The 27,958-nt window shown below is 37.4% G+C and overlaps 1 protein-coding gene across 5 annotated transcripts in view; it reads right to left on the bottom strand.

Moving 5' to 3' along the window:
- Ubr3 (ubiquitin protein ligase E3 component n-recognin 3) overlaps positions 1-27,958 on the bottom strand; it is a 151,511-nt gene that overhangs the window by 38,910 nt on the left and 84,643 nt on the right. For all 5 annotated transcript variants that reach the window (XM_052182654.1, XM_052182655.1, XM_052182657.1 and 2 more), the window contains exons 23-29: positions 25,993-26,453; positions 20,197-20,285; positions 18,288-18,437; positions 14,728-14,861; positions 8,974-9,084; positions 6,266-6,478; positions 3,794-3,930 (exon numbers count right to left, since the gene is read on the bottom strand). In XM_052182654.1, coding sequence (XP_052038614.1) covers positions 3,794-3,930; positions 6,266-6,478; positions 8,974-9,084; positions 14,728-14,861; positions 18,288-18,437; positions 20,197-20,285; positions 25,993-26,453 — 1,295 coding nt within the window. The remainder of the gene's footprint in view (positions 1-3,793; positions 3,931-6,265; positions 6,479-8,973; positions 9,085-14,727; positions 14,862-18,287; positions 18,438-20,196; positions 20,286-25,992; positions 26,454-27,958) is intronic.

Raw genomic sequence — 27,958 nt, 5'->3', positions numbered from 1 at the left:
ACACACACACACACACACACACAGAGAGAGAGAGAGAGAGAGAGAGAGAGAGAGAGAGAGAGAGAGAGAGAGAGACGCACACGTGCATATACACACACACTAAGACATATACATATACACATATAGAAAATGAACCAATTTTATTTATTGTAGTTGATCTCCTTACAATCCTTAAATGCAACAACAACAAAAGAGAAAAACAGGGCAGGCAGATTGTTTTAAAGGGGAAAATTACCTCAAAAAAATAGTTTTAAATCTAAAGCAAAAAATTAAAAGGGTTCAGTTTGACAGTGGGTATGGTGGCTTATGCCTGCTACTCAAGAAGCTCAGAGGGAGGAATTGCTTAGGCTTAGAACGTTGAAATCAGCATGTGCAGGATAGTCAGATGCTACTTATAAAGGACACTGATAAAGGACTTGCCATTTTAGAAAGCACTCCTTTTCAACATAATTACTTTTTTTTTGGTTTTGGTTTGGTTTTTCAGACAGGATTTCTCTATATAGCCCTGGCTGTCCTTGAACTCACTCTGTAGACCAGGCTGGCCTCAAACTCAGAAATCCACCTGCCTCTACCTCTCAAGTGCTGGGATTAAAGGCATGCGTCACCACTGCCTAGTGTACCATAATTACTTTTAAAGATCTAAACTTATAAACACCTTATGAAGACATATGTTCATTCTACTGAATACCAACCCATTCATGGTTGAGAGATGTCTGTTCATCTGCATCACAAATGCTCCTTCGTCCCTTCTCTACCATTTCCATGTTTCTCACAGTTACACACCTAGAGCTACAGACCAACACCTCTGTTCATGACTTAGATACAAAGGTCCTTGGTGGGAAAATCAATTACTGAAAGTCATGTCTTTCTTAGTTTCATAGTGCAATAATGAGTTACTATTAAAGAAAGCCTTCTTGTCCAGTATAATCTTTTCATAATCCATTTTATAACTAATATTTGCAACAGAACAAAAATTTCAGAAATAGGTGGAAATGTATAAAGTTGGTATGATTAATTTGAGAATTAATTTTCAAAAATACATTCTAAAAATTTCCCTTTTTTGTTTTCAAAAATTTTTTTTTCCAAAAGGGTCCTCATGTAAATCAAATTAAAAACAAAGACATGTACCCTTTCCATCAAAATATTGAGTTCTCTGGCCATCAAAAGAAATATTCTCTTTCCAAATATCAAAATTTTTATGCTCCCTAAAGAACAAACAAAATCACTTACACAGCTAGGAGAAATTCAACTGAAAAACTAGAACTATGTCTTATTAAAATGCCAAATATAAATATATCTTCAAGTTCTGAGAATCATAAAGAATTAAAATAAAGTAATTCAAAGTAAGTTCAAATTATAATTTATTTCATAAATACTTAGTTGAGTAACTTTGAATTGCAACTTCTTTCATAAATAGTTAATAGTTCCAGAAATATTTTCTCTGAAAGGTATGCACTAACATATATCACAGGATTTAAGTATTTAAATAAAATAATGAAACAAGTTGCACATTAGAGTAAAATAAAGGCTTAGCATCACATCTTGACATTATGTTCTACTCAATATGATAAGAACCTTTCTTCTTCATTCATATTTTAACTTTGAGTCACTTTGGCCTTCATTTGTTTTCTTTGCAAATCTAAGTGAGACTCAGGGAGGGGCTGCGAGCTCCCTCACGGAGACCCTACATGGGCTTGATTATGCTAATCAAATAACCACTGTCTCACTGTGGTTATTACTAGGATTCAGAGAGGGGTGGGGTTGGCAGTGTGACTTTCCTGTTTCTCTGCCTGCACCTTTAGCATCTGATCCCTATCCTTGCTTCTCTATAAAAGAGAGAAAAACACTGAGTCCATCTTACTGTTACCATAGCCTTTTTCCACAAGTTATTTATAGTTTAAGACAAAAAACAAGGACCTAAATTTCAGCCGAATTATACCTTAATGAAATTATTTAATTTCTCATATTACAGGAAAATTCCATGTATTGATCATTCCCATTCAATCAGGATCTCAGGATCTCCTAGTAATGCCAACTCTAGTACAACTGAAGGCATGGAATACAAGTGAGATATGTGTGTGTGTGTGTGTGTGTGTGTGTGTGAGAGAGAGAGAGAGAGAGAGAGAGAGAGAGAATGTGTGTATATACATAAATACAGCAGCTGATCTGCATTTAATTGAATTTCTATATAATAATTACATATTATACAGAAGCTATGCACATCCTAGATCCTTAGTAAAGTTAAATTAACTTTAGGAGTTTTTTTTGTTTGTTTGTTTTTTGTTTTGTGTTTTTTGTTTTTTGTTTTGGTTTTGGTTTTTTGGATTTGGTTTTTTTTTTTTTTTTTTTTTTTTTGAGAGAGGGTTTCTCTGTACAGCCCTGGCTGTCCTGGAACTCACTCTATAGACCAGGCTAGCCGCGAACTCAGAAATTCGCCTGTCTCTGCCTCCCAGAGTGCTGGGATAATAGGCGTGCACCACCACTACCCGGCTTAACTTTAGTTTTATAAGCATATTTAGTTATAAGTATGCAATAATCCGTAACTCCCCAGAAACAAAATAATAATTATATACCTCACCATCCAAAAAACAAAAGAGCATTCTGGATAAACAACAGCCTAGGATCACATGGAATAGGAAGTCATTTTCTAATACACAGATACTTCTATATCAGTCTGGGTCCAGCATTTATGTTTTCAGACTGAAGAGTGAAATAGGTTCCTTATCTTGGGCTCTAACTTGCTTGCTGAAATTCTTCTAAGCCTGGATCCATTTTCCTAGGTTTTAAAGGTTAAACGCTTTCACTTACTGTTTTGTTACACTGCTATGGGAGTAGGGCAAAGAGATTAAAAATAGAACAAAACCTATGAAAAGTAAGCACAAGACAGGAAGAAAGATGACTAACTGAAAAACCAAAACCACTGAATCTTGACTCAAACGATCTTTAGTCCAGTCTGTATTTCTGCCAGTAAGTTGCTGGATGACTTCAAGTCCCATCAACTCTCTAGATCTTACCAACCACAATACTATATGAACAAAATGAGAAGTATGTTTGCAAAAATATACAAGCTCTACAGTATCGGCTTTAGCAGGATGTTTGTTCGTGTCTAGCTGTACGTCCTTGCTTCTTCCCTGTTTACTTCTTTTACGGCTCACCATTTTCACATGTTCTCCAAAAGTCCTGCTTAGATGTGTGCATTAGTGATGATCTAGCTACTCAGAAATTGAGCTAATGCTCCCTAATTCAAAAGATGAGAACAAGTGCTGCTTCCCTGAGCCTACCAGCCAAAAGCAGAGGCTAGAGCACCTGGCTTCTTGTTGTCTCTTCCTCGCTGGTTCTAAGCCACTTGGCATTTCCTAACAGAGTAGAAGAGCTCTCACTTGGTTCATGAAAACAAAGAAACAAGTTCCACTCTTACAGCCTAACTTTCTGTAATGAAAGCATATAACATGTTTTAGTTCTCAGTATAAGCACTTGACAAGACTTCACCATACATAAAATGCCATATTTTAAGGGACTTTTCTGCCCCAAGTCTTAATAATTTACTTTCCTCCTTACGTTCCATGATGTTCAACAGCAGCCAAATTGTGCATCGAGTAATTTAAAAATCACTACAGGAAATAAACTCCCGGGGGGTGGGGGGGTTATAATACTAGCTATACTTTTAACCAATATTAAAGATATATATCCTTTCTTTAAATAAAAACAAATGGTAACATAAAACAAAGATTCACTAAACAATAAAAAAAATACTAATACTAAGGAAATACTAACATATATTACACATACCTACCTAGCAACAGAGTACATAAAGAGAAAATCATTGTCTGGCGAGCCTGGGGTCTTGCTATAGTCTCTGTATTTCTTCTGAGTGGTATTTTTTATATCTTTCATTACAGATTCCATTTCTTTACTTAAGTTGGTTTCTGACTATAAAAAAGTAAACATACATATAAAACTCACATTAATTTTCTTTAGTAATACCTTAAAATTAAAATATTTATCATACAAACACACTAGAAAATTGACATTAAATCAAAGTAGATGTAACATGAACAACTTTGCACAATTTAGTGTATAAAGAAAAAACAAATCAAAACTGAATCTATTTTATTCAGATTCTGGATGGCAACTGATAACATCCAATTATAGTAAAATCCAATTATGAATTATTGAGTTAGCAATACAAACTCTAGTTTAATCTAATGAGTACATAATGCTAAATGATATTTCAGAATCACTTCTATGTTTCCAAAAAAGCTGGTTTTATTTAAGGTTCAGTTTTCAAAGAAATATATCAATGTCCCTTATTTTCAGAAAATTTTAAAATAATATTTACAAACCAAAATACCCTCAGATTCTAAAGTTATTCTTCATTTGAGAAAGTAAATGTCAAGAGATAAATCTGAAGGGTTTCAAAAGCTTAGTTTAGTGGCAGAGCACTTATGTGAGAAGCCTTAAGTTCAATTCCCAACATTACAAAAAAGTAGAATGGCAGTAAAGTATGTCACATCCCGCAGAGACCAGAACGGAAATCTACAACATAGGGAAAACATTTTAAGAACTTAATCCACACAAATTCTGTTGGTGGGGATTAAAAAACCAGAATCATTTAAGTCAATTCACATTATAGAAGACTAGTCTGAAGTGAATGATCACATAGTATTTTCTAACATCCACACAGAGTAAATAAAGATGTGTGTGAAAGTTCCTCATTTTTATTACATTATGTGGTATGTATACACCCACACACATATATTTTTATTATTCTATAGGGTGTGTATATACACGCACACACATACATTTTTATTATACTATGCAGTGCGTGTACACATGCACACACATATATTTTGATTACATCATGTGGTGTGTGCACACATGCACACACACATATGGGTGGGCTCATGGACACTATGGCACATGTGTAGAGGCCAGAGGACAACTTGGGGTAGTTAGTTGTCACCTTCTACCATGTAAGTCCTTAGGGATTAAACTCAGGTTATCAATATTAATCTCAATATAAATAACGATATATTTTCAAACATTGTATTTGATACTTATATGCTATATTATATTTATACACTGAGACAGAACGAGAGTCATGTACCATGGTACAAAATAGGTCACATATACTTTGGTGGTTGCTTAAAATTATATTGAGTAGAGACATCAAAGCCATTTAGTTTGTATAAATATATTTTGATGTTCACACAATACAAAATTATCTACTGATGCCATTTTCAGAATGTATCCATTGCTAAATAAGCAAAAGAACATGTATGCTTTTTGCTTTACTTTGTTTTTAAATATTTCAACATCTTTAAAGAGCTTAACCATATTTAGGGTTGTGCTAGCTAGTTTTATGTCAACTTGACACATGCTAGAGTCATCAGATAGGAGGAGCCTCAATTGGGAAAAATGCCTCCATCAGGTCAGGCTATAGGCAAACTTGTAGGGCATTTTCTTAATTAGTGATTGGGGGGTGGGGTGGGGGAAGGGCCCAGCCCTTGGGAGGTAGAAGCAGGCCATCTCTGTGAGTTTGAGACCATCCTCTACTAGCAAGTCCAGGACAGACTTGGTTGGTTGTACAGAGAAACCCTGTCTCAAAAAAAAACAAAAAAAGAAAACAGAAAGAAAGCAGGTTGAGCAAGCCATGAGGACCAAGCCAGTAAGCAGCAGGCCTCTGCAGTAGCTTTTAGCTGCAGGATCCAGCCCCATTTGAGTTCCTGCGCTGACTTTTCTTTGATGATGAACAGTAATGTGGAAGTGTAAGACTAATAAACCCCTTCCTCCCCTACTTGCTTTTGGTCATAGTGTTTCATCACAGCAATGATAACTCTAACTAGAACAAAACTTAAGTTCATGACCTGAAAGATAGTCTTAATATATTAAAATTATAATGATTTTGACTAAAGAAAAGCATAGTATCTGATAATCTCTTCTACAATTTTCATTCTGCTTCTCAATAAGCATAAACAAAAGACAAAAACTTCTAAAAATCAATTTCTACTAAATGCATAAGGGTCCAGGGTAATTTAGGAAATAAAGAAAAGACTGTAGGGAGTAGGGAAGAGATAGGAAGGAGGGATGGATGTGGGGAGGGAGGGGGAAAGGAGGGAGGGAGGGAGAAAAGGAGGGAGGAAAGAAGGGGAAGGGGGAGGGAGGGATGGAGAGAAGGAGAGATGGAGGGAGGGAGGGAGGGAAGGAGGGAGGGAACTGAAAAACAGACACAGTTAATAAGTTAGCCAGGATAATTCTGCCTTACACTGATGCTTAATGGGAAAGCTCCCGGCCGTCCCTGCAGCTCCTCCACTTCCTTTATGAGATCTTGTGTGCTTTTGTTACAAGGGCGTTGCCAAAGATTATTTTCCACATTGCTTCCAGGATAACATGGAAGAACACTGTTGGCAAACTGTCTACAGAGGGGACACGTGAATTCTCCTTTGTCCACTGAGAAGCCCTGAAGAACCTGGTCATTCTGAAAGATGAAATAAACAGAGAGATATCCAATTCACACATATGTAGTAAATATAAATTACACTACCATATTTTACAGTAAATTAGCATACCATACAAAGAAAGGCATCTCTAAAATGTCACAAAAAATTCAAGTCTCTGGTTTAGTTGTCAATGGTTAACAAAGTACTTCTTATAACACAGCTTTATGTCATAATCACATGTAAGGCACTATCCTTTCTTAAGAAAAACCAGAATATGTTTTTTTTATATAAGCAAACCCTCAATATCTTTTTTCTGAGGAAGCTATATTAAGTCTCAATTGCTTTCATGGACCACAGAACCCTTCGTCATGTGATTTCTCACTAGTTCTTTAGATATACAGATATAGATATGATTCAAATGTACCTTACATCATCAAATGTTTGGCACACTTCAGATGGTCACTGTGACCCTGTGTATACTTCAAAACAGCACTCTTTGTCCACCAAATACACAACCTGACGCTTAATTTAACTATCAGCAGATCCAGAATCACCAAGGGGACAAAGCTCTAGGCATGCTTCTGAGGGAGTTTCTAAATTGATTCAACTGAGTTGAAAGGCCCACTCTAAATCAGAGCAGCACCATTTCACAGACTAGGGTGTGCACTGGAAAAAAAAAAGGACGGAAAAAGCAAGCTCTCTCTCTCTCTCTCTCTCTCTCTCCTCTCTCTCTCTCTCTCTCTCTCTCTCCCTCCCTCCCTCCCTCCCTCCCTCCCTCCCTCCCTCTCTCTCCCTCCTTCCCCCCTTCCCTCCCTCTTGCTCCCTCCCTCTCACCCTCTCTCTCTTCCTGACTGTGAATCAATAAGGCCAGAGCCTCGTGCTCCTGCTGCCATTCTAGACTCTACTCTCAAACTGTGAGTGAAGGAATTCCGTCCATCCATCTGTCCGTCCTTCCCTTCTTTTCATTCGTCTATTCCTTTTGTCAGGTATATCATCACACAATGAGAAAAGAAACTAACAAACACCATAAACTCTTGAATAAAGGATCTGCTTATTTATTGTCGTATCCCAAGATTCATCACAGAATCTACAATACTCTAGAAACTAAATAGTTACTGAAATGCATAGTGCTTAAGAATCATGTATTAGTTATTAATTATCTTATTAATCCTATACCCTAGTCTGTCCCTTCTTTTCTGCTTCTTGGAGTAGCAGTTATTCCTGCTTCTGCTGAGGAATGGCCTCCCTATGTGCAGTGCAGTCCTTTGTCTGCCGCACCACAGAAGCCATGGTCAGTTGGTAGGTCACATCTTTCTGTTGTTTTGCTGTCTCCCTTGTCCTTTCTCAGTACATAAAAGTGTTCATTCACGTCTGCCTCATTCAGAATCCATCCCTTGACTTTGCATAGAGCTGAAGCTAGGATGACTAATTCATTAAATCCTAAATTTTTACTTTTTTAAAGATTCTGATGGATCATCAAAATCTGTCTGAACACGTGCTGTGCATGGTGTTGTACCTAACTGAACTGGGTCTGGAAAGCTCTGCTGAGGATGACTCTGAGGAAGAGGTAAGCCCCACCTCTCACAGAGCGAGCGGTTCTTTCTAAAGAACCGTTTGTAGTCAGTGGTTTGGTTTGGTTTTTTTAAGACAGGGTTTCTCTGGAACTCATGCTGCATTCCAAGCTGGGCTTAAACTCAAAGATCCACCTCTTTCTGCCTCTCGAGTGTTGGGACTGATGTGTGCGCTGCTGCTGTCTATGTGTATTGGCCTTGGCTTGCACACCTATCTGTACAGCGTTTATATGCAACGCTTTGGAGGCCAAATTCCCTGGAACTGGAGTTACAGATGTTTGTGAGCTGCCAAGTGACAGCTGGGAACTGAACCTCTGGAAGAGCAGACTGTGTTCTTAACCACTGAGCTATCTTTCCAGCTCCTATTTTTAGATTAATTCTTAAACCTGAAGAACTGATAAGGTCTTATATATAATTTATTTAGTGTGTATGGATGTGCACCATGATGCTCATGAACCATGAGGAAAGCAGGAACCTAAATTAGTAAATGTATTTATAGGTCATGGACATAATCTTAGTCCCTGATATAGGAAATCTTGCGTTTGTATAACAGTTCATTTAGTTTTATGATTTTCTACCATCTTCTGGTTCACTTCTATGTCTAAAGTCAAGAGGCTGACTAATGCCTGGCAATAAAGATAGACTAGGCTCAGTACAGAAAAAGCAGGGTTACGAGAGAACCAATGAACGAGGAAGTGTGCAAAGGTTAAAAGTGCTTAAGACAGTGAAAATAACACAGGGGCGATCACATGACAGGATGATCCATAAGGCGGTGGGTGGGGCTTAGTACTACAGAGCAACATCCACTGAGACTGATCCTAATGGGGAGTCCCAGGAGTCAGCTGCTGCAGTATATAAATGATGATCTCGGACTGAAGAAGAAACTCGAATGTGTATGCTGTAAAAATCATAATACCTGCAAAGGTAACAGACACCTTTAAATTTTCTTCTAATCAACTTACCCGTAATGACTCCATATAGGATTTATGACAATCTATGTGCAGTGTGTGGCCACAAGTTTGTACATAAACACCTCCTTCCCAGCCAATTGATACTGCCAAAAGGCAAGAACTCTTCAAAGAGAAAGAAAAAGGCAATTAATTTTAAAGAATTACTAACATAAAAAATAAATTATGAATATATTGAGATAAATTCAACCAAATCTGCCATGTTTTCATGTATATCCTAAAACAGAGTTTGTAGCTTTTTGATATAAATTAACATGATAGCCCTAAAGCAAGGTCTTTAAAAGTAGAACACTGTAAGTTTTAGTTTCCAAACAGCCAAGCTTAAAATAAAGGAGAATAAATATCATAGACAATACTTTTTCTATCTCATAACATATAAGTTCACAATATTATAGTTCAGGGGTTGGGAGGTTGGCTAGTGTGTAAACCTCCTTCCATAAAAACGTAAGAGCCTGAATTCAGACTCAGTAACTATGTCAAGCTAGGTGCAGCAGTACATGTCTACAATCCTACCCTGGGAATACAGATATAGGCAGAATCATCCCTGGGGCTTAACTGAATAGAAGACTTTCAGGTTCAATGAGAAATGTTCATGTATCTCAGAACATGAGTCAGAAAGTGACTAAGGAAGGTACCCAACATCAACCTATGGGTAGGTGTACACATGCACACACACACATTCATATAGAAAAATTGTTGGGCTGGAGAGATGGCTCAGTGGTTAAGAGCACCAACTGCTCTTCCGAAGGTCCTGAGTTCAAATCCCAGCAACCACATGGTGGTTCACAACCATCCATAATGAGATCTGATGCCCTCTTCTGTTGTGTCTGAAGACAGCTACAGTGTACTTATATATAACAACAAATAAATCTTAAAAAAAAAAAGAAAAATTATTGTTGAGCATAACATTGTTACTGGTCAGGTTATATATCATATATACACAAGCTTCTCCATTTCTACCATCAACAGTTTTGTTTTTGGATTACAGACCTAAAATGTCAATCTCCCTTCCATTTCCTTCCCTTGTTTCTCTTACTCTCCTCTGTTTACATGTGAGGGATGTTTTGTACTGCTCAGGGGAGTGCTACTCTCATTGTTGAACCTGTACCTGCTATGGAATTAGTCATTTTACCTATCCTGTAATCCTGGCTGCCTTGCCTGAGGGAGGAAAGGAAGGAAGAAGGGAGGGAGAGAGCAAGAGAGGAGGGAGGGAAGAAAGGAGGAAGGAAGGGGGATGAAGGGAGAGTTAGGAGGGAGGGAGGGAGGGAAGGAGGGAGGGAGGGAGGGAGGGAGGGAGGGAGAAGGACAGGCAGAAAGAGCTTTATAATTTTTTTCCCCAAGCCAGAAACCAGAAATTTCTAGTTCAGTGTCCCTTGGCTAACATAAAATCACTATGTCAAAACTCTATCATCCTCCAAATAAAGCTTTCACGTCCTCTTGATTTTAAACTACCTTCTCACTGTAAAACAATTACATCATTTGCTATCAACCCTTCCTTACCAGCACAGCACAATATGAGTTCCCAAGCTTTTAACACACTACATATAAGCTAACGACTTCAAAAATCAATGTTCCCTCCTTTCTCCTGTTCCTCTTTCTCATTTTCACCATTTGACCTGCCAAACAGCATTTAGGGCTAAGCCTGAATTCATCCTGTAGGATTTGCAGTAATAAGATAGGCAGAGTTATATGAGGCACAAACCACGTAATTAAGTATTTAAAAGCTGTCATAAAAAAATGTTTCTACATGCTTAAAAATACCATAAATCTTTACATTTTTCAATGTTGGAAGGAAATTTACATATAATACAAGGTCTTTAAATGTTTCTAAATTCAGTGTTCCAACGGTAAATCAAAACTCTTCATGAGAACGCAAAAGCTGAAAATACTGCACAGGGGCTGGCAGGCTGGCTCCATGCAAGTCTTCTGAGGGCCAGAGTTTAATCCCTAGACCCCACAGTGGGAAGGAGACAGCTGGCTCCCCCAGAGTTTGAGCCACACACACATGCAGATTGAAAAAGAAAGACAAGTATAAAATGCCTCTCCAGATAAAGATGTGCAGCAGCGAAAGCAAACACAGCAGGCAAGCAGGGTTCTATGTTACACACCAGAAAGAACAACAGGAGGCCTGCTCATCACTGTCTTATGTTTTAGAGATCCTTAAACTAGGAACAGATTTGAGGGCTACATCATTTCCAAGTCAGTGAGCAGTCAGTCAATAAGCATGCTGTTCTCTTCAGCACAGTATTATAAAAATGTGAATAATCCTACTTTTAGAAACAGTAGCTAATTGTTTTGTTTAATGGGTACTTTTTAGACAGGGTCTAATGTAGCCCAGGCTATTCTTGACTCACTATATAGCCTAGGATGGCCTTAAACTCTTGATCTTCACACCTCTACCTTTGAAGTGCTAGAATTACAGGTACGCTAGCACCCCCTCGGCCAGTAGTTAGCTTTAAAACTGAAGATAATAGTCACTGCCCTCTGTAACATTTGAGTTACTATTATTTGAGTTTATTTGAGTGTGAATTTGCTAGAGTCAAAAGTAAAGGAAAGCTGTCATGAGGAGATATTTTAGAGAGATTCTGACTATATGTCTACTCGTTGCTGTGCTAGGTGCTTACCACTGAGTCTTCATGAAGTTAGTATTTGTGACAACCCCATTCGGTAACAGTGCTATCCCTTTTTATAAGACAAGAATGACAATACTATTAAGGACATTAAGTGGTAAGTGATAGAGGTTATGTCTGAAATCAACTCCAAGGCTCATGTTCCCTCTTTTCTCCGTGTCACATTTCCTTGTTTCTACAGTAAACTATATGCTATTTTACAAAACCACATTTCCGTATATAAATTCTGCAACATGCACAGCTTAATTCTATAATCCATATCAACGCCAATCGAGTTATTATCCTGCCCATGAGTTGAGTCTGTTCTAGTCAAAACCCCTGCCCTCTGTGTTAGAGTCATCCAATAACAAGTCCAGGGAGTATCTATACGCCAGAGACCCTGAAGGAGGATATAAAATCAATGTAAGTCCCGACCTTCAGGTACAAGTCCAGGAAACATACCATATATCTACCACAAAGTACACAAAAATCATTGCTATCAAAAGAAATATCTAATTAATCATTAACTCAAGAACACAGAAGTCAAGGTCAGTTCAGAGCCTTTCATTTAAAAGCAAGCAAATTTATTTTGAAATGCACTATTTTGCCTTAGAGATACCCAACCAATCTTCTTTTATTAGATCTCTTCTTCACAATTATCTCATTGGGCTATATTTTGATTGAATTAACAAAAAAAAAAGATCAGGGAGGTTCAGCAGGTTCAGCAGGTAAAAGATTTAGAACCTAAGCACTGTGGACCACAGATCCCAGAACCCACAGGAGAGCCAGGCAGGCACAGCAGCCTCCTGTGTACCACATGTGCCTGGTGTCTGCAGAAGGCAGAAGAGTGTGCGAGACCGCCTAGGATTGGAGGTAATACAGTTGTGGGCTGCCATGTGAATTTTGGGAATTAAACCTGGGTCCTTTGAAAGAGCAGTCAGTGCTCTTAACTGCTAAGCCATCTCTCTAGCCCTCAAATAAATATTTTCAAGGAGAATTCTGTTGGTACAATTGTGTTAAGATTATTTTTGAAGATTTCTTTTTATTTCTATGTATGTCTATGAATGTGTTTGGGTCACATGTGTACAGGTTGCCATGGAGGCAGGAGAAGTGTACTAGATCCTTGGAGCTGGGGTCACAGCAGTTGTGAGCCAGCGGATGTGTGCAGGGAACTGACTCAGGTCTGGGAAGTGCAGCAAGCGCTCATGACTGCTGCCATCTGTCTTCCGAGCCCCTGTTTTGTACAATCAGCTGCCAACTTATTAGATGCATTTTTGTCATGATACTTTGCATTTTATTTGAATCACTTTCCATTAAATGTATAAAGGTGAATAACAAAGGCAAATAAAAAGAAAACTTTTTTTCCTCATGTGTGATGTGTGGTGTTTGTATCTAGCCAGCTTGCCTGGAAGGTTTTGCTTCTTCACAGCAACAGAAAAGTAACTAAGACACTTGTCAGCAATTAGAAAAGTAACTGATACACTTAAAACAAAATAAACCTTTAAAAATAAGTTAAAGGTAAAAATAGAGTCCAAAGTTGTCTTCTGAACTCTACAAAGACATCATGATCTGCATGCCCCTCCTACACAAACACACATCATTCATGCTTTCACACGCATTAATAATGCAGATATCAATAAAACAGAAATATATATGATACATTTTAAAATAACCATAAATTCACTTTAAAAACTCTGAAAATAAATAGAACCGTCATCGTCCATTATCATATCCAAATTGCATTATAAGGCCTAACATGAGATGTCCTAATTAGTTACTCTAAATATTAAAGGGACCACTTCACTTTTATGTTGACCTAACAAGAAAGGTCGCTGCAGAAAAGATCACTTGAACCCGTTATGAACAAGAAAATTGGGGCTTAGTGTGTTTGGCCAAATGCACAAACCTCAAAAAAAAAAAAAAAAAAAAAAAAATTCCTGATTTCTTTTGTTTTCCTTCTTTTTTTTTTTTTTTTTAAAAAACAATACTCTACAGTCACGAAAATAACACTTTTCTTTAAAGTATTTTAAACTACTATATGTTTACCTGATTCAGGATTTATCAGATTTAATCTATAAAAGGGAGGATATATTATTTGATAATCTCAAAAACTATTAAAAGTGACAGTGCTGGAGACAGAAACCGCAGTCTCACACACAGTGGAAAGGGCTCTGCATCTGAGTTCTTGAACGTAACAGTGCTGCTGCGGCTATTGAGGTGACAGTTAAAATGGTGCCAGGCTATTGAGGTGACAGTTAAAATGGTGCCCCTGAGTGCCGGAGCTTATGGAGAAGCTGGGGAATAGTCTTCTAAGATCACAGGACGTAGGAGAAGACAGCAATGAACTCCATCTCTCCTTTTCATTTTAAAGTACCATATAGACATTGTGCATCTTTGAACAACAGTAAACAGTGGTAAAAAAAATTCATATGCTAGGTAAATGATTTTAATACTTACTTTATTTCATTTAAGCAAATTACGTAGCCCTTACAATAAAAAACATTTAAAACACACATCATACTTATTGCTTGAAATTTTTATTAATAGAAATGTATTATGTTACTACCCACATACTATTGTTATTATTCTTTCAGTAAACTTTACAGTTTGAAGTCAGAATTCCATTTTAATACAAGAAAATAATTTAAATTAAAATTCTGGGGGTAAATCATCATCAATCTTGCCATGGAAATTACAATTCAAGGGGCCAGAGAAACGACTCAGCTGCTATGAGTACTTGTCACTCTTACAGAGCTCTGACTCAGCTTCAGTTCCCGTACCCACATGGTATCTCACAAGCATCCATAACTCAGATCTGATGCTCTATGACTTCTACAGGCATCAGACACACACATGGTACACCTACACATATGCAGGCAAAACAGACACACACATAAAATATAAATAAGTAAATAAATAATAAAGAATGCAATCCAAGTGCTAGGGATATACCTCAAAGGGAGAACTTGCTTAGTAGGCATAAGACCCTAGATTCAATCCCTAGCACCATTAGCAGGAGGCCGAGGCCGAAGGCGAGAGCGAGAGTGAGAGCAAGGGCGAGGAGGAAGAGGAGGAAAGAGGAGAAGGAAGAGGAGGAGGAGGAGGTAGCCTAAAGCTGCTCTACAATAAAAATACTTACATCTTTAAAATAACGTTGCAGCAATGAAAGCCTCACATCGTGAACTGCTGCGCATGTGTCCCAAGGGTAAATCTGTTCCTCTTCAGTGATTGGCAACTTTTTTGGCTCAGCATTGTCCCGGCACTGGCCTAAAACTAAGTAGCAACAGAGATAAAGTTCATTAAAGAAGACCAACATCTAATTTACTAAAACAACCCAGGTTATCCACCACAACAACCAATTTAAATTTAAAATTTTTCAATTATTTTAAATATAAAAAATTAATTCATTTAAGTGTCAATCATGAATGTTTAAATCTTTTATTTAAATGTTATGAAGGTCTTAATCCTAGCACTCAGAAATCAGAGGCAGGTGGATCTCTATGAGTTTGAAGCCTGTCTGGTCTATACAGTGAGTGAGTTTCAGGACAAAAAAAAAAAAAAATTCAAGTAAATAAAGGCCCAAAATATGAAAGAAAAATAATATTGAGGAGGCTGGAGACATGTCTCAGAGGTTAAGAGTACTAACAGCTCTTCCGAAGGTCCTTAGTTCAAATCCCAGCATGGTGGCTCACAACCATCCATAATAAGATCTGAACCCTCTTCTGGAGTGTCTGAAGACAGCTACAGTATACTCATATATAATGAATAAATAAATCTTTAAAAAAATAATATTAAGGTATGGAGGCACATTCCTTTAATCCAGCACTTGAGATGTAGAGGAAGGAAGAGCTCTGTGGGTTCCAGGCCAGTCAGGACTACAAAGTGGGACTCTTATATCACAAGGACAATAATAAATATATAAGTATGAACGCATAATGGATGATTTCCTAAGTCTGTCACTGAAAGGACCTGGACACTATGCCTACTCCACACTAAGTTACTTCATCTGTAAACAGCTGTATCTCAGAAAAGGGAAGCAGTGCTGCTGGGAGACAGCAGTGAGCCCAAGGCTGGAGAAGTGCATGAGGTGACAGAGACAAGTGTTCCATCACTGCGGGGTAACTTATAAGGAACAAAGAGAGAAACGGGGCAAATTAAAGAACTTAGTATCAGAAAGCAAGCATGATGCAAGTGTCAGATGTGGTAAAAGATAAAGGCAGAGTATTTAACCTTACGGGTTACCAACACCATGTTATAGGTATCACCTAGAACACAACACTCTGACACGGAATCCTCCTAAAATAATGCCATCAGAAGGAGCACACTATGTAATACCCTTCTCCAAAATGTTTACTCTGACCCTCACAGTAAGAATAATCACACGAATTCAGTCTATGGAACAGCCAACCTTGGGCAAAGACCTTGAGAGATTGTTCTAAATTAAAGGAAACCACACAAATGACAACTAAACAAAGAGAAGAAATATATGCTCTAAAGGAATCTACTGGTTCCTACCACAAAGAAAAGATGGGTAGGTGAGGTGAAAACTATGTCAGCTGATTGTGCATCCTCACTCTACAAAACAGACATGAATCAAAACATCACAATTATTAAATAACAAAACCCAAGAGTTTAGCTGAGAAAATTGAATATGAACATAATATGGAGTATTAATATTAAATTTAATGATTATAATAGTAGTGCTGTTATTATACAAGAGGATGTCCCTGATTTTCTTCTGGAAAAGAATGTTTATGCTTCATGCCAATATATGTGTGTTTTCTGAGGACACAAAATATCAAATGTATAAATGGTAGCAAGAAGAAAGTATTCAATTTTCTGAAGACACAAAACATGGAGAAAAAATGGGAGACAGACATAAATATGGCAGAAGGAGGAAAAAAAACGAAATGCTATAAATTTAGTAAGTATAAAACATCAAAACCCAAAAGGATTACAAACAGAGACACATAAGACACCGTGCAGGTGTGTCCTCAAATACCACTGCACCACAATTTCTATTTTTTAAATGTATCACTTAAATAAAAATGGTACTATTTAAAAATGCATCTGCACGGAAAGAGCTGCTCAAAGGGATGGGAACTGTGTACATGGCACACCCAGCTTTTGGAGAAATTTCGAGTAGCTGTGGAAGTAAAGCAGAGAATCAAGAGGATGCTCACAGCTAAACAGCACACTGTGCGACCCTACCATACTACCAAATTCATTTACTAGAATTTTGATGAAGGTTTTTGCATCTACACTTTGTAATGAATTCTAGTGCTTAAGTATGAAGGGGACACTAACCTCACACAGTAATTTTGAAAATATTCCTTCCTCTTTATTTTGGACATTTCAGGCTTGGTATTAATTCTTTTAATATTCAACAGAATTCACTTCCTTGGACTTTCCTTTGTTGACAGGGATTCTGATCTTTCTGCCTCCGTGCCTCTGAGTGCTGAGATTATCGGCATAAACTATTAACCCCTAGTTATACACCCAAGCCAACATTCCTGTGCATGTAAGCAAGTATTCTACCAACTGAGCTGCATCCTGAGTTCACGCCTTTCACCTTCAATCTATTTGTGTCTTTAAGTCTAAAGTAAATTTCTCCTTTTAAAAAATGAATTATTTCTCTTAATTTTATTGGTATTTGGCCTGCATGCAGGTCTAGGTAAGGGTGTTGAATCCTCTGCAACTATAGTAACAGACAGTTGTGAACTGCTATGCGGGTGCTGAGAATTCAGCCTGGGCCCTCTGGAAGAGCAGCCAGCGATCTTAACCACTAAGCCATCTCTCCAGCCCAAAAGTGAATTTCTTATCCATAACATACAGTATGGTCACCTTTAAAATTCACTGTCAATCTCTATTTTCTAACTAGAAAATTAAGTTCATTATATTTCAAATGATAACTAACAAAGAACTTAATTCTGAAATTATGCTATTTGTTTGCTATTTTTCCCTTAATTCATTCATTACCCCTCTCTTTCATAATTAAATTTTCTAGTGTGGGATTTTGAGTCCCTTCCCATTTCTTTAATATGGATTTTTTATTATTTTCCTGCTGAGGAGGTTGTTTTTGTGGTTATTTGGAGGATAGAATTTTCCTTTGAGGTTATCACTTTGTAAAAGTGAATTTTGAATTAATATCTACTTAATTTCAATAACATATAACCTTCTATCCCACCTGATCCTCCACCTTAGCCTCTGTGTTTTTGTGCAAATGCCTGCATGCTTTACTTAAGAATACACTGACACTTGGTTTAAAATCTAGATATGCAGTTCTTTACAGACTTGATTTGTTCATACATCTTGTTGAGGAAGGACTAAATCCATCACAAGATTGTCTAAGAACTATTACTAGTTCAAAATACCTCAAAATAAGAAAAAATGGACAACATTCAGACAAATTTTTAAAATGTTTTAAAAGATATATTGACAAATAGCAATCTACATGCTGTCTCAGGAACTGCTTCTGCATGCTATTTCAAGAACCCCAAGAAACTGAAGCAGAACTGGCAGGATATGCCACAAGTAATTAGAATATTTAAATGGACAACCTTGATAGATGTAAGAGGCTTATGGATTTTAGGACAGTTAGATCAACGAAAAAACTAAACTCTAAGATAAGCTATTATTTAACTAGGGGTAGTGTTATAGATGCTATTCTCTAAAATCAAACAGCTTCTCTGAACTCACCAGATGATGCTTGTAACAGTACAACCAGTCCTGTAGGCCTGTCTTCAGAAGAAGGACCACTCTGTCCACAAATAACACAGTCATACACAGCCTCAGAAACTTGCGGTTCTGCTGTGGTAATTTCCATAGGAATATCGTTCTCAGGAGAATCTGGAGGGAGAAAGCTATAACTCTTAAAAGTCATTCTTCATTATGCACTCCCCACACAGATCTATTTTAAATACTTTTTAAGTTAAATACTAACAAAACTGTATCACAATACAACTGAGACCACTGTTCAAGTAAAACGTCGGCTCTACAAAAGACCAATAATGTTAATTAAAATAACTTTAAGCAATACATGATTCAATATTTTGCTTTTGTAACAATTACAGGTAAAAACTGATATTAAAAACAAGCAAATCTATCCATGTAAGGGGCTGGAGCTCTTCCAGAGGCCCTGGATTATTCCCAGTAACCATACAACCATCTGTAATGGGATCTGATACCCCCTTCTGCCATGCAGGAATACATGCAAATAGAGCACTCATGGACATAAATAAAAAATCTTAAAAAAAAAAACTGTGTAAGAGAAAATTTTAATTACATTTTAAGGAACAAACAGATTATTTGTTTTAATTTACGTAAAGGTTCTGAAGAGAGGAAATTTATAAGATGGCAACCCTTTAAAAATTGGTAGTAGCATAACATGCGGTAATAAAGGAAACACCAGTTCCCAATTCTCCATTTCAGTAATGTCTCTCAAGTAATAGTCATCGAGGTTTATATAAGGAAATCGTTGTATATCCTCATTATGCATTAATAAAGCATAACTATTACAAAAAATAACAATGATCTGGTAATATACCACTAACAATAAGAAATTAATAGCAAGGCGCACAGCAGACACAGAAAGGTAAGTATCAGATATTTTCTTATACATGCAGAAAATTCTAAACTTAAGAGATAATAACCTGAAAAAAGAACTATTATAGGGAAAAAAGAGGAAGGGGAGGATAAACATATATTTTTAAAATAGACTATTCATAGCTCTACTATCACACAGGAAAATGGCACCCCTCATTATAAAAATCCTAATGCCAATATGAACTGAATTAAAAGATGGACCTGTAATCCCAGCACTTGGGAGGCAGAGGCAGGCGAATTTCTGAGTTCAAGGCCAGAGTGAGTTCCAGATCAGCCAGGGCTACTCAGAGAGACCCTGTCTCAAAAAAACCAAAAACAACAACAACAACAAAAAAAAACCCGAAAAAAAAAAAAAAAAACAAAAAAAAAACAAAACCAAAAACAACCAAAACAAAACAAAACAAAAAGATGGACCTGATTCTTAAGAAATATTAATGTGATGGCATTCAAAAATATTTTAAAAATCATTATATTAAGCATTACATTTAATTAATTAATAATGAATCATTATATTTCAAAATATTTTTTTAAATCACTATAAGGATCTTAGGATAACTACAGAGAAGATTATCAAAATAAATAATTAAATACTTACTGACAGACTTGACATGTGAGGGGCAGATTTATAGAGAAACAAAAGTCTCTTTAACAACTACCTCTGCTCAACAACAAAATGGCTATAATAATGGATATAAATAACAACGAAAAGGCCCTATGGTTCTGAGGGTAAGGACTTGACCCAACCTGACAACTTGGCTCCAGCCCTAGAACCCACATGGTAGAAGTAAAGAAGAAGGGAAAGACACAGTTGTCCTATGACCCACACACACTGAGACATGTGCACCATAATAATTAAAACACTAATCTGATCATTCCATTACTCTACTGATTAAATAAAGACAGTAAATTATCTGTACTATTTAAACTGGGAAGCATTCAGATTAAATTATCACTATAAATAATAACTAACTGTAAGAGTTTCAAACTAAAATTTTTGACTTACCAACATCCATTGCAGTTTCCATAAAGCTTTTCTGCCGTGAGGCAAACTCCGCGAGCAACTTCTGCTGCCTTTCTCTAGCCTTTTGTCGCCTAGAGAGAAATACAATTTTAAGTACATGATGTGTTCAAAGCTACTCTACTGTCTTTCAGGAAGATTTGATGTATAAATGGCCACAAAATCAAGAACAACCTATTTCCTATATTACCATGTTAAATTTCATGCAAGATTTGAATGTTCTGAGATGATTCTATCTATCCCTTCCAAACGCTTCAAACCCACTATCTATGTATAAAGAGAAACAAAAGCCACTATCTACTTTAGAGTATAAAACAATGAGATAGATTTAAAAAAATCTTAAATCCTCCACCAACTAGTCCTAATTTTAGCATTAGGATACAAGATTAACTCAAAAAAATAAGCAACCTTCCTAATATATAAATCACAATGGACTGAAAAAGAAATCTGGAATGCAACACCTTTCACAGCAGCCTCAAATAACATAAAATATTTTGGGAGTAACTCTAACCAAGCATGTGAAAGGCTTGTATGATAAAAAAGAAAGAACTTCAAGTCTTTCAAGAAAGAAGTTGAAGAAGAGCTCAGAGGATGGGAAGATCTCTCATGCTCATCAATCAGCATGAGAACAGTAAACATGGCCGTCCCACTGAAAGCAACCTACAGATCAATACAATCCCCATCAAAATCCCAACACAATTCTTTACAGGCTATAAAGGGACGATTCTCAACTTCATATGGTAAAACAAAAAACCCAAAATAGATAAAACAATCGTGAACAATAAAAGAATTGCTGGATGTATCATCATTCCAGACTTCAAATTGTACTACAGAGCTACAGTGATAAAATGGATGATACTGGTATAAAAACAGACATACTGATCAATGGAATTAAATTGAAGACCTAGGCATAAATCTACACACATATGAACACCTGAGTTTTGATAAAGAAGCCAGAAATACACTGGAAAAAAGACCACATCCAGCCAGGTGGTGGTGGCGCACACCTGTAATCCCAGCACTCTAGGAGGCAGAGGCAAGCCAATTTCTCAGTTCGAGGCCAGCCTAGTCTACAGAGTGAGTTCCAGGACAGCCAGGGCTATACAGAGAAACCCTGTCTTGAAAAACCAAAAAAAAAGAAAAAAAGAAAAAGAAAAAGAAAAAGAAAAAAAGAAAAAGGGAAAGGGAAAGGGAAAGGGAAAGGGAAAGGGAAAGGGAAAGGGAAAGGGAAAGGGAAGGGGAAGGGGAAGGGGAAGGGGAAAGAAAAGAAAAGAAAAGAAAAGAAAAGAAAAGAAAAGAAAAGAAAAGAAAAGAAAAGAAAAGAAAAGAAAAGAAAAGAGAAAAGAAAAGAAAAGATATAAGCAAAGAAAAGAAAATGACAGTCTGAAATTATATACCAGTTACAAAGAGCAAAAGGTAATGGACAGGGCAGCAATCTGGCTGGCAACCCCTAACCAGCAGTCTGCTGTGAACGCACTAACAGATCAAGTAACCTGAGAGAAGCTGCACAGTCTCACTGATGTCCCTGCCAGGCAGCAGACAAACTCATGGTGAGGAAGTCTACAATGACTGTTCTGACCCTTCAGAGATTATGGTCATAAAATAATAGAAAGATTGATAAAACTTTTCCACGTTGAAAAAGACCAAAAAGATAACAATTTAATATGCAATTGTATACTGGATTTTTCTTTGATGAGAAACCTTGAACAACTATTTAAACATAGGATCTTATAATTTAATCATACAAAGGTAACGCCTTAATTTTATAGAATCTTCTAGTTCTGTTGTGATTATATAAGAAAAAGCCTTTACCTCTAGGAACTATATACCGAGTGTGGAGGGCACCACACACCATCAACCTACTGAGGCCTCAGCAAGGTCCCTAAACCATTTCTCTACATTTAAGATTACTTTAAAATAAAGCTCATTAAAATTTAAGTGAATCCTCAAAGAAAAAGTGCTGTCACTAACGAATATATATAAATGTATTATGTGGCTGTTTAAAGCACTCCAAGAGTAATGCAGAAATGTTCTGATAGACAGAGCTTTGAGCAATCCATGTGGGTGTGGTCTCTTTTCCCTCTGAAGACTCAGGATGCTTCTTTCATAATGCCACTGTGCATCTCACCTCTAAGCACATACATTAGGAGTCTATCTGCAGCTAAAACAAATCTGTATGTATATCAAACATAAGAGAATTTATGGTATAACTAAAATTAAAATGCATTTCTTGGGAACTCAGCAGTTAAGAGCATTTGCTGTTCTTGCAGAGGATCTGTGTTTAGTTCCCATCCTCCATTTGGCAACTCACAATCATTTGTAACTCCTGTTTCAGGATCTGCAACACCCTCTTCTGGGCTCCACAGGTACCAGGCATACACATGGTAAACAGTCATGCATACATCCATGCACATAAAATAATTATTTTTTAATGTGTTAATCAGAGTCCTGTGAAACCAACTTTTTAACAAAATTTTACATTATTTCTTTTCTAGATTAGACACACATGTAAATAAGGACAATTAACAAATTACAAGTTCTGATAGATTCAGTACATTTCAGAATTATTCTGGAGGTTGAGATTGGCGAAGTAAATTATTAAAACTAAGACTTCTATGCTGGTTAGTCTTATATCAACTTAACACACAAACTAGATTTATTTAAAAGGAGGGAAACTGAATAGAGAAAAATCCTCTGTAAACCCCAACTGCAAGGCATTTTCTTAATTAGTTGTTGATGAATGACGGCCTAGTGCACTGTGGCGGTGCCATCCCTAGATCTGTGGGTTTGGGTTCCATATGGAAGCAGGCTCAACAAGCCATGAGAGCAGCCAGTAAGCAGCCCTCTGCCACGGCCTCTGCACCAGCTCTGGCCTCCAGGATCCTGGCCTGTTTGAGTTCCTGTGCTGACTTCCCTTAGTGATGAACAGCAGTGTGGAATGGTTAGCCAACTAAAAGCCCTTTTCTCCCCACCTTGTTTTTGGTCACAGTGTTTTTGCTGCAGCAAGAGAAACCCTAAGGCAACTCCCATTAATACTTTTGTGTTCTGTCTATGGAATCAGTGTATTAAGGAAAGGATGCAAGGTTTTTATGGGTGAGAACTGCCAATACTAAGAGTTTATAAACTGTCTTTTGTTATCACAAAACTCAATCCAAAACAGAAAAGACAAAGCAAGATCCAAACTCATCTCAATCCCTTAACTCTCTGCTCTAGAATTCCAAATGTTTGTCACATGTCATCACTGCTGAAAGGAGTCTTTTCTCTCTCTCTCTCTCTCTCTCTCTCTCTCTCTCTCTGTGTGTGTGTGTGTGTGTGTGTGTGTGTGTGTGTGTGTGTAGAAGAAAGGGAGGGAGAGAAAGGGAGGAGGGAGAAGGGAGGGGGGGAGGGGGGAGGGGAGAGGGGCGAGGGAGAGAGGGAGAGAGAGAGAGAGAGAGAGAGAGAGAGAGAGAGAGAGAGAGAGAGAAAGAATATCTTATTTTTTAATTTTCATTTTTTGTAGTGCTGGGACTTACTCCTGGGTCTTAGGCATGAGTCCTACCAATGAACTATGTCCCGATTCCTACAGCATTACATTACAAGGACTTTTGTAGAAATGGTATATAAACTAAGTCTTCTAATGTCATACCTATTATTAGCAATAATTATAAAATACTCTTAATCAAGTAAACTTTGATTCACTACATGTTTACGTTATTAAAACAGAACAGCCTAGTATATAGGCAGAAGAAAATACCTTCATTTTAAAGAAATTAGCAGAAATAAGTTGACTCATTTTCAATTTTCCACTTTTATTAGTTAGATGCATTAAATTTAAATGCCATTTAAATTACACATTGGTTCTTTAGAATTCCTATTCGTAGGGTATAACACTATAAGAAAAAAATAGGACTACTATAACTATAATTCAATTTACCCTTTTGTGGGTCATTCATAGTTTGCTTGTGTTTTTGACTTTGGTGTGTATGTGTGCATGCAGGTGTGGGAGGCGCGTGCATGCAGGTGTGGGAGGCGTATGCATGCAGATGTGGGTGGCGTGTGCATGCAGGTGTGGGTGGCGTGTGCATGCAGCTGTGGGTTGTCGTGTGCATGCAGCTGTGGGTGTCATGTGCATGCAGGTGTGGGTGGCGTGTGCATGCAGGTGTGGGTAGCATGTGCATGCAGGTGTGGGAGGCGTGTGCATGCAGGTGTGGGTGGCGTGTGCATGCAGGTGTGGGAGGCGTGTGCATGCAGGTGTGGGTGGCAGCACTTGCCTCTATCATCTCCACCTTCTCCCCATGACACTGGGCACACAATGAAGGAGAAGCTCACTGTTTCAGCCGCATAGTCTGGTCAGAGAGCTCCACAGGCAGGCCCAGCCATTGCGGATTGACAGTGCTGGACACTCAGCTTTCTTGCTTGTACAGCACACTTACCCACTCTGCCACCTCCACAGCCCCTGTGTACTCTCTTTGTCTCTAAAAACATATATGTGACTAAAATGACTTCTCATATACTTATCACAGGATGATCTCCTTCATAACTAGCAAATTACATGGGTCTGCCAAACTTACATGAACTCAGAACACCAAACAAAACTGACAGTTTTCCTCTCAGATGTCCTCTTATATCATTATTAATGCCACCGGTACTCATTAGTTTTAATTGTCAACTCTATCAAGCTTCGAGTCACTGAGAAGGGAGCCTCAGTTCAGAGGCTGCCCAGATCAACTGGCCTATTGCCATGTTTGTGGGAAATCGTCTTTATTGTTATTGATATAGGTAGTCCAGCACATTGTAGGTACCACCATTCCCTGAGAAGGTGGCCATGGGAGATACAGATGAGATAGAGATAGAGACAGAGATAGAGATAGAGACAGAGACAGAGATAGAGATAGAGATGAAAGCCAGATAAGTAGGCCTGAAAAATGAGTCAATAAGGAGCATTCCTCTGTGGTTTATGTAATATCAGTCCTAGGGATCCGATATCCTGATAACCTCTTCTGACTTTCATATGTACCAAACATACCTGCGCTGTACATACACACATGCAGGTAAATCACATATAAATTGAAAAATATCTAATTAAAAATTTTAACTTTAAAATATTAGGAAACAGGTTGGCAAAAGAAAATTTTAAGAAATGTTGCTTTCCCTATTAATTGGCAATCATAGAGTAATAAACACAATTAAGTACCAACAATTCAAATAGTTGGATTTTTATTTTAAGAAATGCTTAAGAGCTAGTGAGATAACTAAGCAGGAAAGATACTTGCTATTAATATTAAGCATGATGAGCTGAGTTCAAATCCCAGGACCCACAAGCTGAAAAGACAGAACAGACTTCCAAAAATGGTCCGCTAACCTCATTATGCACACAGTGCATATGTGTTAGCATGCATATAAACACATGTGCATGCACACACACAATAAATAATTTTTTAAGAGAAATATCCAAAATACTTATATTTATTATTTAAAGTTAAGTTAAATCTTCTTTTTGAACAGCCAGAGACTTTTCAGGTACCACAGCAGTAATAGTATCAGCAATGTTTCTGAAGAAGCTTCCAACTTTTAATGCTAATTTCACTCTGAGGTCAGCAATACCCGTCTTTTTATTCATAAAGTACTCCACATCCCACACACACAAACACTAGCTATGGCCAATTATTTACCTTACAAAGTAAGCACCTGTGGCTGCTACAACTGAGATAACCAAGTCATTAGCCCAGAAGAACCAACGTAGAGAAAAACCCAAACCATCAACTGTTCTGTAAGTATTAGGAACACTAAAAATAACAATACCTTTCCTCTTTGTCCAGAGTTTTCTTCTCCGCTGCAGTGATTTTTTTGGGTGGCACAGGAGGGCTCACTTTTCTGCATATCTCCTCAATGATGCGCTTGTTCATTCTGCTTTGCACTGCAGCTTTTAGCAAAATTCTTTCTACAGCAGTTATACCATCTCCATGATTGTATTTTGGAATTTCTGGTTGTAGTAAAACTTCTATGTCATCAAGCCATGGAGGATAGTAAGAGTTCTGTTTTCCTGAGAGTTTGTGGTGAAGTTTTATTAGCAAAGACAATATGCTTTCCTTAATTTCCAAAATGGCTGTGGTTAGCTGGGGAGACGAACCGGGAGCTGACCATTTACTTGGAATCTTGGGCCGAGTCACCTGACTTGCTTCACTGTTGCTTCGGTTGATGATCTCCTGAAATTTCTTTCTACGCTCTGCTACTAAGCTGAAGACTTGAGCTGTACCAGAATTCTACCAGTAAAAATAAGAACGACAAAAAGATGAAGTTAGTCAATAACCAATTCTCAAAATGTATCACTGTATTTTTTCCAAAGGGAATGTTTAAAGTTTTCATCTAAAGATCTCTCTAGCAGATAAACCTGTTTCCTTTGCTCCTTTCTCAGATATAAAACCTCTTTATGGGGACAGCGATAAGGAACAGGAGGTCACTGGCAGTCACCCCTCTGTTACTACCTGAGCCTCGGTTCTACAGGAAACAAACAGACAAAGCTTATGCCATACCTGCAGCCATGTTACAACACAACAAAAAATTAAAAAAACAAAATACATAAACTAAGCTTCCTCCGTTTAGGGAAAGCTGCTGTATGACCCAGCACTCAGCGAGAACTGCATGTAACTTCTGGAAGGATGCTACCACATAGAACACATCTTCATGTTTCTTCATCTTTTAAGACAGTAAATCTATAGTAAATATTAATTTCACTTTTAAGGAACTTCAAAGTTTGAAAATTACCATGATTACAAGTTTCAAAACTGTAATGTAAGGATAAATGAAATGTAAAGACTAAATTAATTTGCTTTACACTGCACATCACCGTATGTTATTTGAGTAGACATTTTTAGTCAAGAGTTCTTCTCAATTTGTCTTCTAAACAACCTTTTTGCTAAAGCAAACACATCAGACCTCTTAGAAACCATCTTTTAATTAAAATATGAATCTATTTAATGGATCTCATCTTTCTAAAATGAGCATTAAAAAGTATGGGTTTGTAAGTTAAATTACAGTATAAAATTTTAACATTCAATGTTTTTAAAATACTCTACAACATTAGAATCAAAGGAGCCTCTGATAGAGGTTCCAAGTTTTTAATTAAAATCCTTTCCAGTGTTCACAACAAAGACATGTCAAATATAAGAAATATTCTAACAAACAGACTTGACTACAAGAAATACCTAATTCAACTCTCTATATTCACATGATACCTAGTTGATAGGAAATAAAACTAAATTATCTGGCTTGTCATCTCATTACTTTTCCTTTTAAAATTTTATTTATTTTATGTATATGGGCATTTTGGCCACATAATGTCTGTGCATCACGTGCAGGCCTGGTGCTTGGGACTGGAGTTAAGAGAGAGTTGTAAGCCGCCATGTGGGTGTTGGGAATTGGACCCAGTTCCCCTGGAAGGGGTGACAGTGCTCTTAACTGCTGAGCCTTCTCTCCAGCTCCACTTCTCACTTTACTTTAAAGATTAATTAAGCATCATGCAAAGAGCTGGTTTTCACAATAAGTCCCAAAACACAGCAAAGTACAAGAAGCCATGGGCCTTTTTAATCAGTTAATTGCTACAGAAGCAAAAGGAAAAGAAATATTTTTAATGGGCATGCTGCCAGCAATTACATTTACTTTGATTTAGGAAATAGTCATTTTTAAGATGTTAGTAAGACCACTGTAATGCTAATGTAAGTAGATCCAAATGGGCCACCTGTAACTAGTCCACAACACTTTTAACACT

The sequence above is a fragment of the Apodemus sylvaticus genome, chromosome 5, assembly GCF_947179515.1.
Source record: "Apodemus sylvaticus chromosome 5, mApoSyl1.1, whole genome shotgun sequence".
NCBI classification, from domain to species: Eukaryota; Metazoa; Chordata; class Mammalia; order Rodentia; family Muridae; genus Apodemus; species Apodemus sylvaticus.
This window is presented reverse-complemented; position numbering and strand designations above follow the sequence as displayed.